The sequence below is a fragment of the Oryctolagus cuniculus genome, chromosome 17 (genome assembly GCF_051225735.1).
Source record: "Oryctolagus cuniculus isolate XC-2025 breed Fujian yellow rabbit chromosome 17, ASM5122573v1, whole genome shotgun sequence".
Lineage (NCBI taxonomy): Eukaryota > Metazoa > Chordata > Mammalia > Lagomorpha > Leporidae > Oryctolagus > Oryctolagus cuniculus.
In genome coordinates, this window is record NC_142883.1 from 34,468,837 (window position 1) to 34,482,046 (window position 13,210).

The following is a 13,210-nucleotide window of genomic DNA, read 5'->3' on the forward strand; positions in this document are numbered from 1 at the left end:
TTCATTCGGGTCTTCTACATGGGTGTAGGATCTCAAATACTTGAGCCATCCTCCAGTGCTTTTTCCCAGGCCATTATCGGGGAACTGGTTGGGAAGTGGAGCAGCTAGGATTCAAACCTGCACTCATATGGGATGCTGGCATTGCAGACAGTGGCTTAACACACTGTGCCAGAATTCAGGCCCCTTTTGTTTTTTTAAACCATGTGATGGCATATGTTTTTATAACCATCCTTTAATTCTTTTCAAAGCAAGGCAATAAAAAGGAAGGAAGGGTATTTTTCAATATAAATATGAAAAATGCTTTGGGGAATCATGATAGAATGAGCTTCTAAATCCAGTGCTACCAAATGGAATCCCACAGAACCCAGCAAAAGGAATTTGGAAGTCTCCTTACCACTTTGAAAAGAGGAAAAGTACAAGGATACTTTAAAAAGTTCATAGAGAAGCCAGCATTTTGGCGAAGCGGGTTAAGCCACTGCCGCCTGCAACATAGGTATCCCAGATGGGGCACCTTTTCCTGTCCCGGCTGCTCTACTCCTGATCCAGCTCCCTGCTAATGCACCTAGGAAAAGTAGCAGAATATGGCCCAATGTTTGGACCCCTGCCACCCACGTGGGAATCCAGAAGCAGCTCCTGGTTGCTAGCTTTGTGGCCATTTGAAGAGTGAATCACTGGGTGGAAGATCTCCCTCTCTGTCTCTGCCTCTCTCTCTCTGTAATTCTGCGTTTCAAATAAAAAAACTTAAAAATTCACAGAAAAGTTCATTCAATTGAACAGTTATCCCAATAATTGGGCACAGTACCTAATGTTTTTAATAAAACAATGACAATGGAACAAATCTTAGCTTATTGAGTCCTCTGATCTGTTTGATATAGAAATTTGTTATCTTTCATTTTTGGAAGAGGTGTGATTATTTTTGAATGGAACAATCTAAGAATATCCTCAGACTGTGCTTTTCTTCCCTGACAGACTTGACAGACTTGATACTTGATGGGACTTCTAAAAGTTCTTGGAAAATGCATATTATTAAAAACCTGCAGGACCAGGCTGGTGCCGTGGCTCAATAGGCTAATTCTCTGCCTGCGGCACCGGCACCCCAGGTTCTAGTCCTGGTTGGGGCACCAGATTCTGTCCCGGTTGCTCCTCTTCCTGTCCAGCTCTCTGCTGTGGCCTGGGAGTGCAGTGTAGGATGGCCCAAGTCCTTGGCCTTGCACCCACCTGGGAGACCAAGAGAAGCACCTGGCTCCTGGCTTCAGAACAGCGTGGTGCGCTGGCCGCAGTGACCATTAGGGGGTGAACCAACAGAAAAGGAAGACCTTTCTTTCTGTCTCTCTCTCACTGTCCACTCTGCCTGTCAAAACAAAAAAACAAAAAACAAACAAACAAAAAAAACCTGCGGGATTGCAAAAACATTATGTACCAATAAATAAGTCTTAATTCTATTTTCCACAAACTTTTTGAAATAATCTCATATTCTCTTAAATCTCTGCATGTAGTGATTACTATTTTAATTAGATGGCTATTACATCACACACAATGGGTAAGCCCTGTGTCCCCCTGCTCCAGTCTTCACTGACTATGGGCTAGGTCAAGGGTCAGGCAAGCTACTGTTGTGTTGGTTTGTTTTCAATGGCAAGCTACTGTTGTGTTGGTTTGTTTTCAAACTACAATTTTTGTAGGGCTCGGGAACTAAGGATGGTTTAAGACCTTTAAAATTGAAAAAAAAAAAAAAAGGAGTGTAATAGTTTGCAACACATGACAATTAGAGCAACTTCACATTCAGTGGCCATAAATAAAATTGTATTGGACACAGCGAAACTTCTCTGTGTGGATATTGGCCATGGTTGCTTTGGTGCTAAGTGGTAGAGTTGAACAGTTATGACAGAGACCATATTACCTGCAAAGCTTAAATATTTACTACCTTGCCTGTTACAAAGCTATCTTCCATTGCTTCTTGGCCTTCTGGCTAAAATCAAATGTAGCCTCTGTTCTTATCAGTTTAATATCTGATACAAAGCCGTCTTCCAGGGATTTCTGCACTGTTATCCTGGGAAGTCTTATCATTTGTCTTCTCTTACGTCGGCCGATTGAAAGCTTAGACACATATAGTTTTCTCTAATGGAGAACACTGTCCTTCAGAATTCCAGTCTGATGCCATTCTATCTTCTTGTAGTAGACTATATTTTTTCCCTCTCTGGGAGTTTTTAATTCTTGGGGTTCTAAAAGATAGCACGCCTCTGGCTTCTCACCATTTGCTGTGCCGGTCTGTGCCCTCACTCCATACCTCATAATTGTGCCTTAGAAAGTGGAGGAAATCAAGGACATTCTTCTCACAGCCAAGTGAAAGGATGCCAAATCTGTCAAAGTCAAGGAAAAATAAGGATAATGCGACACTTAAAGTGCGACACAGCAGATCTTTATATCTCAGCCAGAGAAACTGAAGCAGTCCGTATCCTTAAGTCTGGCAGTGAAGAAGCTGAAAGGAACCAGGCATACAGATCTGAAGTCTACTAAAATTTCTTTCATTTTTTTAAATGATAGCATGACTCACTATGATTTTTAATGATGATACTCAGTGTGGACTGTTAAGGTTGGAAATTCAAGTCCTACAGTTCTAAGAAATTGTTTATTTGATAAATAATATTATATATAATATAATATTAGATAACATATAATGTTATATATAATATAATAAGTAGTATTATATATAATATTATATATAAATAATATTATATTGTTTATTTGATAAATTCTCCATGTTCCCTCTTCTGTCCTTCTAAAACTTTATCTTCCAACTGTTCTTCTGCACTTTTTTATTTCTGCTATTTGGATGCTGGTTGGAGTCCTGGCTGCTCTGCTTTTGATTTAGCTTCATGCTAATGAGCATAGGAAGGCAGAAGACAGCCCAAATACTTGGGCCCCTGCCTCCCATGTGGGAGGCCAGGCTAGAGTTCCTAGCTCTTGGATTAGGCATGGCTCAGTCACAGCCATTGTGGACATTTGGGGAGTGAACCAGCAGATGGAAGATAATTCTCTCTCTCTCTCTTCTCTCTCTATCTCTCTCTCACACACATACACACACACACACACACACACACACAATCTCTCTCTCTCTCTCTGTCATCTCTGCCTTTCAAATAAACAAATATTTAAAAAAATAATAATTGGGAGGTCTGAGTGGGGAGATGGATATTATTGACTTGGGGGCACCATAGTAAGCAAATTGGTCAAGGACTTGGCCATTTTGAGGGGAAGACCCCCCGGATGGCAATATCTTTAGGTCCTTTTTCTTGGGACCTCCAATTTCTCTGGAGAGGACCCTCTTAGTGTCTGGCAGGCAGGGTGAGGTGGTAGTGGCTTAAGGCACTAAACCTAGTAGCCTGTGTTCTGCAGGCTGAGCTGAGGAAAGGGACTGAAAGCCTCACTCTTCCCTTCAAGGTCATTCTCCATTATGTGGGTGATGACACACATAGGACCAGACTGCCTGGTGCTCCAGAATTCAGTGTCTCTAAGGTTCAGCTTCTCCAGAGCACAGATCTGTCTCTACTGGAGAGGACAAAGGCTGGAGGAGAGAATCCAGAGGCCTACCCGATCTTTAAATGGCTTTCAATCAATCCCATTTTAACACTAACCCAATCTTCAAAGATATGAGGTGCTTTCAATTCCCTAATCTTCTCCACCAGAGTCCTGGGAATTGACTTCCTTCCTGTTGGCTTTCCTGCTCCTGACAGTTAAGTCTCAGCTTTCTTATGTTCTGCCAAGTCAGTTACTGCCCCTCCAACTGCTTTTCATTTTCCATAATTTGGCTGGCATCTAACATCTTTTACAGTTTCCACTCCCATCCTTTGCCCTATAGATTTATGCCTTTTTTATTCCTTAACTGCCTTTTTTATGATGTTTTAAAAGGGAGTGGAGCAGAAGTGTGCTAATAAATGTTTAATAAATACACATATATACATTTATTACAAGTTTATTGACATAGTGATAATAACCAATTATGATAAATGCTAATAAAATATTCAGTACTCTGTAAATTCCACATACCCAGTTGAGTCTCAAAGAATGCTATTGTTCAGGTTTTTTTTTTTTTTTTTTAAGATTTATTTATTTATTTATTTGAAAGGCGTAGTTACAGAGAGGCAGATGCAGAGAGATCTTCAGTCCACTGGTTCACTCCCCAATTGGCTGCACCGGCTGGAGCTGTGCTGATCCGAAGCCAGGAGCCAGGAGTTTCTTCCAGGTCTCCCACATGGGTGCAGAGGCCCAAGGACTTGGGCCATCCTCCACTGCTTTCCCAGGCCTTAGCAGAGAGCTGGATCAGAAGTGGAGCAGCCAGGACTTGACCCAGCGCCCATAGAGGATGCTAGCACTGCCGGCAGCAGCCTTGCCCACTACACCACAATGCTGGCCCCTATTGTTTACAGATTATAGTTGTGATTTCCAGAACATGTAGTCCTGATATGAATGTTGGTCAATTTTTTTGTTTTTCTGAAATAAAACAAAGTAAAACACAAAAATTTATTTTGGCAACATGAGCAACTTCTTTGGTGAATCCAAGAATAGTTTTCAAAGGTAGAAATATTTTCTCATTTTTTTTGTGCTGCCACAATATGACTATAAACAAAACAAAATTTTAAATTATAGCCATGTTCTCCACATTTTTAAAGAGTATCTTCTTTTTTTATATTTAATTTAATTACTTATGTGCAGGGGTTGTGAAGCAACCCAGTAAGCTGCCACTTGGAATTCCTGCAGCACCATCTGAGTGCTGGTTCGGATCCTAGTACCTCTACTTCAGCTTCCTACTAATGCATCCCAAGAACAGCAGATAATGGCCCTAGTAGTTGGGCCACTGCCACCTGTATGAGAGACCTGGATGGAGTTCCAGGCTCCTGGCTTCAGACTGGCCCAAGACCTGGCTGTTGTAGGCATTTGGGGAGTGAACCAGAGGATGAAAGATTCTCTCTCTCTCTCTCTCTCTCTCTCTCTCTCACACCCCGCCCCCCACTGCCTTTCAAGCAGTTGAAAATAAACTTTCTAAAAATTAGATTATGTATTTGGGAGGCAGAGAGACAGAGAGAGGCAAACAGAAAAAGAGAGCTTGGGGTGGGTGCTGTAGTATAGTAGATTAAGCCATGACCTGCAGTGGCAGCATGTGGGCACCAGTTTGAGTCCTGGCTGTACCACTTCTGATCCAGCTCTTTGCTGATGCACCTGGGAAAGCAGTGGAGAATAGACAAAGTCCTCAGGCCCCTGTACCCATGTGGGTACAGATGAAGCTCCTCACTCCTGGCTTTAGCCTGGCCCAGCCTTGGCCATTGTGGCCATTTGGGGAGTGAACCAATGGATAGAAGATCCCACTCTTTCTGTCTCTCGTTCTCTCTCTCTCTGTAATGGTGCCTTTCACATAAATAAATATATATTTTTTTAAATAGAAAAAGAGCTCCCATTCATTAATTCTTTTCCCAAATGCCACAAGAGCTGGAACTCTGCTAGGCCTGGACCAGGCTCAAACTGGGAGGTGGGATCTCAACCCTAGTCTCCTTGTGTGGATGGCAGGAGCCCAGTTACTGAGGCCATCACCACTGCCTCCCAAGGACCACATTACCAGGAAGCTGGAGTTAAGAGCCAAAGCTGGGTAGTACACCCAGGTACTCCAATTCGGGATCTGGAAGTCTTAATCAGTGTTCTAACCTCTAGGCCAAATGCCTAGCACCATCTGGATAGGAATAGAGACCACTGCAATGGGTCCTTGTGGTGGGGAGAGAGATTGGGCCTAACTAAAATGATGCAGGCAAGTGAGAATTTATAGCCAAGGAGCAGAGTAGTGGATGGAAAATCGTTTCCAAGATGAAACAGAGGTAAGGGGAATTCGGGCAAATTAGACCTTATAGGATTTTTGCCAAAGACAGGCTAGGATGATCAGATATCCCCTGGGAGATAGTGGAGGATGAATAATTTGACAAGGTATCAAGCTTAGGGATAAACTAACTTCACAGAGATCTTGGCTAAAACTAGATTCTACTAGAAAGTGCATAAACAGGCATGGGAGAAGCTTCAGGAGCCTGACTAAATTGTTATCAAGCAGAGAATCTTTGTTAGAATTATTTCACCAAGTTTAACCAGAAGGTCCAACTTTTCCTTTTATTTTGAAAGGCAAAGAGGCAGAGCTGGTTTACCCCACAAATGCCCACAAAGCCGGGACTGGGCTAGGCTGAAGCATAAGCAGGAAGCTGAACCTGAAGTAGAGGAATCAGGACTCAATCAAACACTCGGACATGGGCATCTCAAGCAAGAACTTTTAAGCTCCTTTCAGAACACTATTTGCATAATTTAAGGATTGGTAAATACAGGAAAATGGAAGGCAGAAGGCTGGCTCTCTGGGTCAGTTGGGTCCCTAACAGAAAGACGTTAGGAGGAAAGGGAATAGAAAGAAAAGAGATGATAAGGGCCAGGGAGAAGACAAGGAAATAGAAGTTGCCATGGAAATCAGTAGATTCCAGGGATCCTTACAGAGGTCATTGGTCTTTTCTGGGATGCTGTCTTAAATATTTGTATCCCACAAATGTTTTGTTTTGTGTCACTTTAAGTTAAATAATAAATCAATCCTGTAGACATCTCTTGTGCCTAATAATCCCTGTTTGGCCTACCTTCATTATTTCAGTAGGAAGAAAAAGTTATATAATAGAAGTAAAGCCAGCTATTTGTTGGTGTGTCTCTCAGACCTCTAAGTACAATTCAGAAAAGCATGCTGTTAATTTAGGACCTGACAATTAACTGCAGTAAGATGCCCTGGAGAATCCTCACTTCTAGAAGAGCTATTGCTCCAGGCACTGTCACCCATTGCCATCAGGAGTGCCCTCTGCATGTCCAATGCACACTCTTGGAACCCAACCACTTGATCTTTACAGCCCACAGCAGGGTGTGGGGCAGTTCCCCAGCCAGTGCAATCTGAGAGCTGAGCAAGCATAGAGCGGCATACCAAGTGCTGGAAGGTTTCTGAGTGAACAGAAGTGGAATGAATGTGGATTTTAACGGCTGATTGTTCCTATTCAAATGTAAGTTGGAAGGGAAAGAGGCCCAGGTCTTCTGACCATTTTCAGTTCTGCTACTGAATAACAAGTCTTTGTCTCTCAGGTAGCAACAAGGGAAACTAGCTCTGACTGAATTCTCTGCAGAAAATGATTTAGATTAAGATATAAATATACTAGATAATGTTTCAAAATGCTCTGGAGATGGGGTGGGCATTTGGTGCAGCGGCTGAAGTAGCCTCTTGATTGCCAGAGTCCCTGCTGCTCCAGTTCCCTGCTAATATGCACCCTGGGAGAGAGCAGGCACGGCTTAAGTCCGCGGGTCTTTGCCACACATGTGGGAGACCCAAATGGAGATCCAGGCTCCTGACTTCAGCCTGGCCCAGCCCTGGTTGTTGTGAGCATTTGGGGAGTAAACCAACAAATGGGAGATCTGTCTGTCTCTCTCTGCCTTTCAAATAAATACATTCTCTATGTGCTTTAAAACAATATTTTAAAATGCCTACAGCTTTGGATTTTGGGTAATAATTATTTTATTATATATTGCCTATTTATTCTGTTGCACAACAGAATAGTTGAAAGAACACCATGCTTGAAGACATAAAGATCTGGACTTTACACTTTATATACTATGTTGGTAGATTATCTAATGCTCTAACCCCCGGCTTATTCTTGTGCAAAAATGGAAATAAAAATCCTCTTTGTCAGGGCAACTACCTTACAGGATAGTGAGGATTATTTAGAAAATGTAGGTGAAGCTGCCTAATAGTAAAGAGGCTTTCAATAAACGGCTGATGTTTCCTGCTCACACTCCCAGATCCACCTGTTGTAGAGGGTGCTCAGTAACTGTGTCTGGTATAGAAACTTTCTTTCTTTCAGTAACTGACCATAACCTAGCTATAGCCATTTTCTGTCTTTTTAAATTTTCAATTGGCAAGAAGTAATTGTATATTTATACGATAGAGTGTGGCTTTTTTTTTTTTTTTTTTTTTTTTTGACAGGCAGAGTGGATAGTCAGAGAGAGAGACAGAGAGAAAGGTCTTCCTTTTCCATTGGTTCACCCTCCAATAGCCGCTGCGGCCGGCGCGCTGCGGCCGGCACACCACACCGATCCGAAGCCAGGAGCCAGGTGCTTCTCCTGGTCTCCCATGGGGTGCAGGGCCCAAGCACTTGGGCCATCCTCCACTGCCTTCCCGGGCCATAGCAGAGAGCTGGCCTGGAAGAGGGGCAACCGGGAAAGAATCCGGCGCCCCAACTGGGACTAGAACCCGGTGTGCGGGGTGCCGCTAGGTGGAGGATTAGCCTATTGAGCTGCGGCACCGGCCATGGCATTTCAATACATGTACACATGTGTAATAGCCATTTTCTCTGTTATAAAGAAAAGGAAATTTGACCTAATGAAAAAAAAGCATCACAAGCAAAACAAACTTAGAGAATAGAAATATAATGTCAAAACCAAAATCTCTCCAGAGATAGCTTAAATCAAGGTTTACGTTTTCCACTGTATCAAGAGACTTCTGGCATGTAAGTTAGTGACCTATTCCTTAACCAAGGTGGTGGTTACAAGGGTATGTTCACTCTAGGATAATTCATTGAACTATGCATGTCAGGTTTGTGTACTTTCTATTTGTTTGTATTATTCTTAAGTAAAAAACTAAAAATTTTTCTCTGCAGAAATCATGCCCAGGGTCAAACAACGAAGAAAGCTTAAAACTAAAGATAAGAGATCACTCAAAAAAAAAGAAGACTCTCTCTTCCAGTCCAAACTACCTCCTTCTCCACTACCCTCACCAGAAAGGTAAGGTGTCATATGGCACAGAGAAAACACTGGATCTTATCAGTTCAGGATAGATACCAGATTTAGCAAATAAAAATAAAGAAGGCCCAAAATTTTTTTTTTAAAGATTTATTTACTTATTTGAATGCCAGAATTATAGAGAGGGAGAAAGTAGAGAGAGAGAGAAAAATATTCCAACTTCTGGTTCATTCCCCAAATGACCACAATGGCCAGGGCTGAGCTAGAAGCTTCAGTTGGGTGCAGGGACCCAAGAACTTGGGCCATCCTCTGCCGCTTTCCCAGGCGCATTAGCAGGGAGCTGCATCAGAAGTAGAGTAGCTGAGACTTGAACCAGCAACCATTTGGGATGCCAGCACTGCAGACATTAGCCTAACCCACTGCGCCACAGCACTAGTCCCAAGCCCAACGAAAGTTGAATTTCAGATGAAGAATGAATACCTTTCTTGTATTATGTGTCCTGTGCAACATTTGGAATATATTATTTTTTTTCTGGGGCTGGCGCCATGGCTCACTTGGTTAATCCTCCACCAGCAGCTCTAGATCCCATATGGGCACCGGGTTCTAGTCCCGGTTGCTCTTCTTCCAGTCCAGCTCTCTGCTGTGGCCCTGGAAGGCAGTGGAGGATGGCCCAAGTATTTGGGCGCCTGCACCCGCCTGGGAGACCAGGAGGAGGCACCTGGCTCCTGGCTTTGGATCCCGGCCATAGCGGCCATTTGGGGGGGTGAACCAACGGAAGGAAGATCTCTCTCTCTCTCTCTCTCTCTCTCTCACTGTCTAACTCTGCCTGTCAAATAAAAAAAATTTATTTTTTCTTTATCTGAAATTCAATTTTAACAATTTAGAGAGATCAAATTAAATAAAAATCCCAAGGAATTGTGTTCAAATGCACAACACCTATTTTCTACTTTCCCAGTGAATTTAATTTCATAAATCTGGCAACTACATTAAAAAGAGACCTAAGACTGAAATTTAAATCTTAGTTTTCATAAAATTTGGCCATTTACTCTCTGACTCACAACTTAAATGTACTATTGAAAGAGACTCAGTTCTAGAAATGGTAGGGTGCTGGTTTTCATAATAACTTATACTTTATGTGCTTCTTTGTTGTTATAGCTGCTTTCACAAAACACTTTCTGGGTAGACATTGAGGTGCAGTAGCTTATAATGCCACTTAGGATGCCTGCATCCCATATCGGAGTGCTGGTTCAAGCCCTGACTACTCTGCTTCCAGTCCAGCTCCCTGATAATGTACCCAGGAAGCAGCATAGAATGGCACATACAATGGGCCACATGGGAGCTCTGGATGTAGTTCTTCGCTTCTTGTTTCTGGTTTTGTATCGGCCCAACCCTGGATATTGCAGGCATTTGGGGAATAAACTAGAAAATTGAAGATCTCTCACTCCCCCCCCCATCCACCGCACCCCATATCACTCTTCCTTTCAAGTATATAAACTTAAAAAAAAAAAAAAAAAAAAAAAAACCTGCTAACTAATCTTTTTGGTTTGGACCATATTTTATGGAATGAAGTGTTGCCCAATTCCAGAATGGAAAATAAAGCCAATTAAGAGTATTAAACACAGTTGTTGTGATTTTCTCTTTTGATAGATAGAATCCATATATTTTATGTAATGGGTCTTTCTTCCTTAATGAGCCCACAGGACAGATTTATTTATTTGAAAGGCAGAGTTACAGAGAGGCAGAGACAGAGACAGAGAGAGAGAGAGAGAGATCTTCTGTCTGCTAGTTTACTCCCTAAATGGCCACAAGGAACCAAGAGTTTTGTCAGATTGTGCATGCAGGAGCCCAAGCACTTGAGCTATCCTCTGCTGCTTTCCCAGGCACATTAGCAGGGAGCTGGGTCATAAGTGGAGCAACCAGTACTCAAACCAGTGCCCAAATGGGATGCCAGCACCACAGACAGCAGGTTAACATGCTGTGCTACAGTGCCGGCTCCATACAGTATTTTTAACTATGTTTTTCATTTCTGAATCCCTTGTACCTGGAATATAGTAGGTACTTTTTTATTCTTTTATTTTCCCTCTTTTTTAGAGATTTATTTATTTGTTTATTTGAAAGGCAGAATTGCAGAGTGGCAGAGGGAGAGAGAAGAGGGGGGATTTCCGTCCACTGGTTCACTCTCAGATGGCCACAAAGGCTGTATAGCTATGCGGACCCGAAGCCAGGAGCCAGGAGCTTCTTCCGGGTCTCCCACATAGATGCAGGGGCCCAAGGACTTGGGCCATTTTCCATTGCTTTCCCAAGCTATAGCAGAGAGCTGGATCAGAAGTGGAGCAGCCGGGACTTGAACTGGCGCCCATATGGGATGCCAGCACTGCAGGAGGCTTTACCTGCTATACCACAGTTCCAGCCCTGGTACCTTTTTTTTTTTTTTTTTTTAAGGTTATGTATTCATGTATTTGAAAAGTAGAATGAGAGAGAACAGTCTTCTATCCACTGATTCACTCCCAAAATGCCTACAACAGCCACGACTGGCTCAGGCAGAAGCCAGAAGCTAGGGACTCCATCTGGTCCCTCGCATGAGTGGCAGGAACCCAAGCATGTGGGCCATCATCTGCTGCCTCTCGTGTGCATTAGAAGGAAACTGGAGGCCGGCGCCGCGGCTCACTAGGCTAATCCTCCGCCTAGCGGCGCCGGCACACCGGGTTCTAGTCCCGGTCGGGGCGCCGGATTCTGTCCCGGTTGCCCCTCTTCCAGGCCAGCCCTCTGCTGTGGCCAGGGAGTGCAGTGGAGGATGGCCCAAGTGCTTGGGCCCTGCACCCCATGGGAGACCAGGAAAAGCACCTGGCTCCTGGCTCCTGCCATCGGATCAGCGCGGTGCGCCGGCTGCAGCGCGCCGCAGCAGCCATTGGAGGGTGAACCAATGGCAAAAGGAAGACCTTTCTCTCTGTCTCTCTCTCTCACTGTCCACTCTGCCTGTCAAAAAAAAAAAAAAAAAAGAAGGAAACTGGATTGGAAGCACAGAGTAGCTGGAACTCTGATATGAGAGTGGGTGCCCCAAGCCGTGGCTTAACATCACAACAGCCATGTTATCACAGGTACTTGATAAGATATCTGTTCTATAAATAAAAACCTGAATTTTGACATCTGATGAAGGTTTTGGTGTTAGGGAGTCTCTGCTACTGAGTTTAACTATGAAAGCAGCCTCTTGCTTACTTAATGAGAGGCTATTATTCTGACAGGGTTTTTTTTTTTTTTAATTTATTTATTTTGTTTGATTTTGTTTTTCCTACAGAACGGTTATTTCTTCAGCAGAAATCTCCCATAGCAGAAACTTGCTAAGATCATTCTGGAACTTCAGATTTCCCAAAGATGCAATAAAGCTCTGGACAAATAGAGTATGGTCTATATACAGCTGGTGCCACAACTGTGTAGTCCCGGTATGGGTTTGACATGCCTGTTCTCAGCAATATGGTTTTTCTATGCACTTAATGTTTGATGTTTGTATCTATATGTCCATATGCTCAGGTCAGCGCAACACTCAGGCTAAGCTCAGATGAGATGAAATTATGGGGCAAGCTATTACTACCTTTGCTTCCATAAAACCCAGATAAAACCCCTTTTCTGATTCATTTTTTTTCCTTGTGTTTATCATATTGTTCATAGGATTCAGGCTTGTTTATTTGTGAATTTCAGAGTTTAGAAGTGTTGAAAGACATCATCTTTCCATCCCGTATCTGCCACCGGGAACTTTACAGTCTGAAACAACAGTTTTGTGTTTTGGAAAGTGAATTATGCAAGCTCCAGGAAGCACTGAAGGTCAGTATTGTCACATAAAAAACAAATGCAGAACCAGACTTTTAAAGGGGAGACTTTATTTGAAAAGATGGTCACAGAAGGGAAAATTCTCTTTTCATAAGATCTGTAAGCACCTTAAACATGAGGCAGAATGAGATTTTCTTTTTTTAGTTAGGAGTAAACAAGCCTACAAAGAAGTGGCTGTTAGGAGTAGGGTGAACAGGTGGGATGATCTGATGGGAGAGTTGGCCTTAGTTTTCCCTTGATGTCAGCTAGTTTTGTCCATATTCATCAGTCAGTGGCATCAAACAATTCAGCTAATCATACATCAGACCAAAAAATAAAAATTAAGGGTCTGTTTCTGGCTTTGTCATGGATAAATGAGGGAGTCATCCATGTCTTCTATAAGTGATACAGAGAAGGACAGTCTTTGTGGAAATCTGTTTCCTAAAACTTAAAAAGATGGGGGAATTTTTTAGCCATCCTTGTTTTTCAGGATCACAGGGCTCAGGACCAAGGCAGAGGATCAGAAAACATTTTTACCTGCTGTTTGTGAAATTTTAAATAACTAGTCAGGCATAAAAATCAAACATTAATGCATGGTAAAAGATATGATAAGCCAAAT

The 13,210-nt window shown here is 42.8% G+C and overlaps 1 protein-coding gene and 1 pseudogene across 4 annotated transcripts in view; both read left to right on the forward strand.

The window, feature by feature from the left end:
- Positions 1–13,210, forward strand: part of PRR11 (proline rich 11) — a 29,020-nt gene that overhangs the window by 1,727 nt on the left and 14,083 nt on the right. For 2 of the 4 annotated variants that reach the window (XM_008271203.5, XM_008271202.5), the window contains exons 2-4: positions 8,706–8,829; positions 12,083–12,227; positions 12,484–12,606. In XM_008271203.5, coding sequence (XP_008269425.3) covers positions 8,711–8,829; positions 12,083–12,227; positions 12,484–12,606 — 387 coding nt within the window. In that variant the 5' untranslated portion in view covers positions 8,706–8,710. Of the gene's footprint in view, positions 1–6,918; positions 7,059–8,705; positions 8,830–12,082; positions 12,228–12,483; positions 12,607–13,210 lie in introns of those variants that run through there. The other 2 variants (XM_089317296.1, XM_089317298.1) reach the window with 2 other exon arrangements.
- LOC127484568 (U2 spliceosomal RNA) lies at positions 1,947–2,066 on the forward strand (annotated as a pseudogene).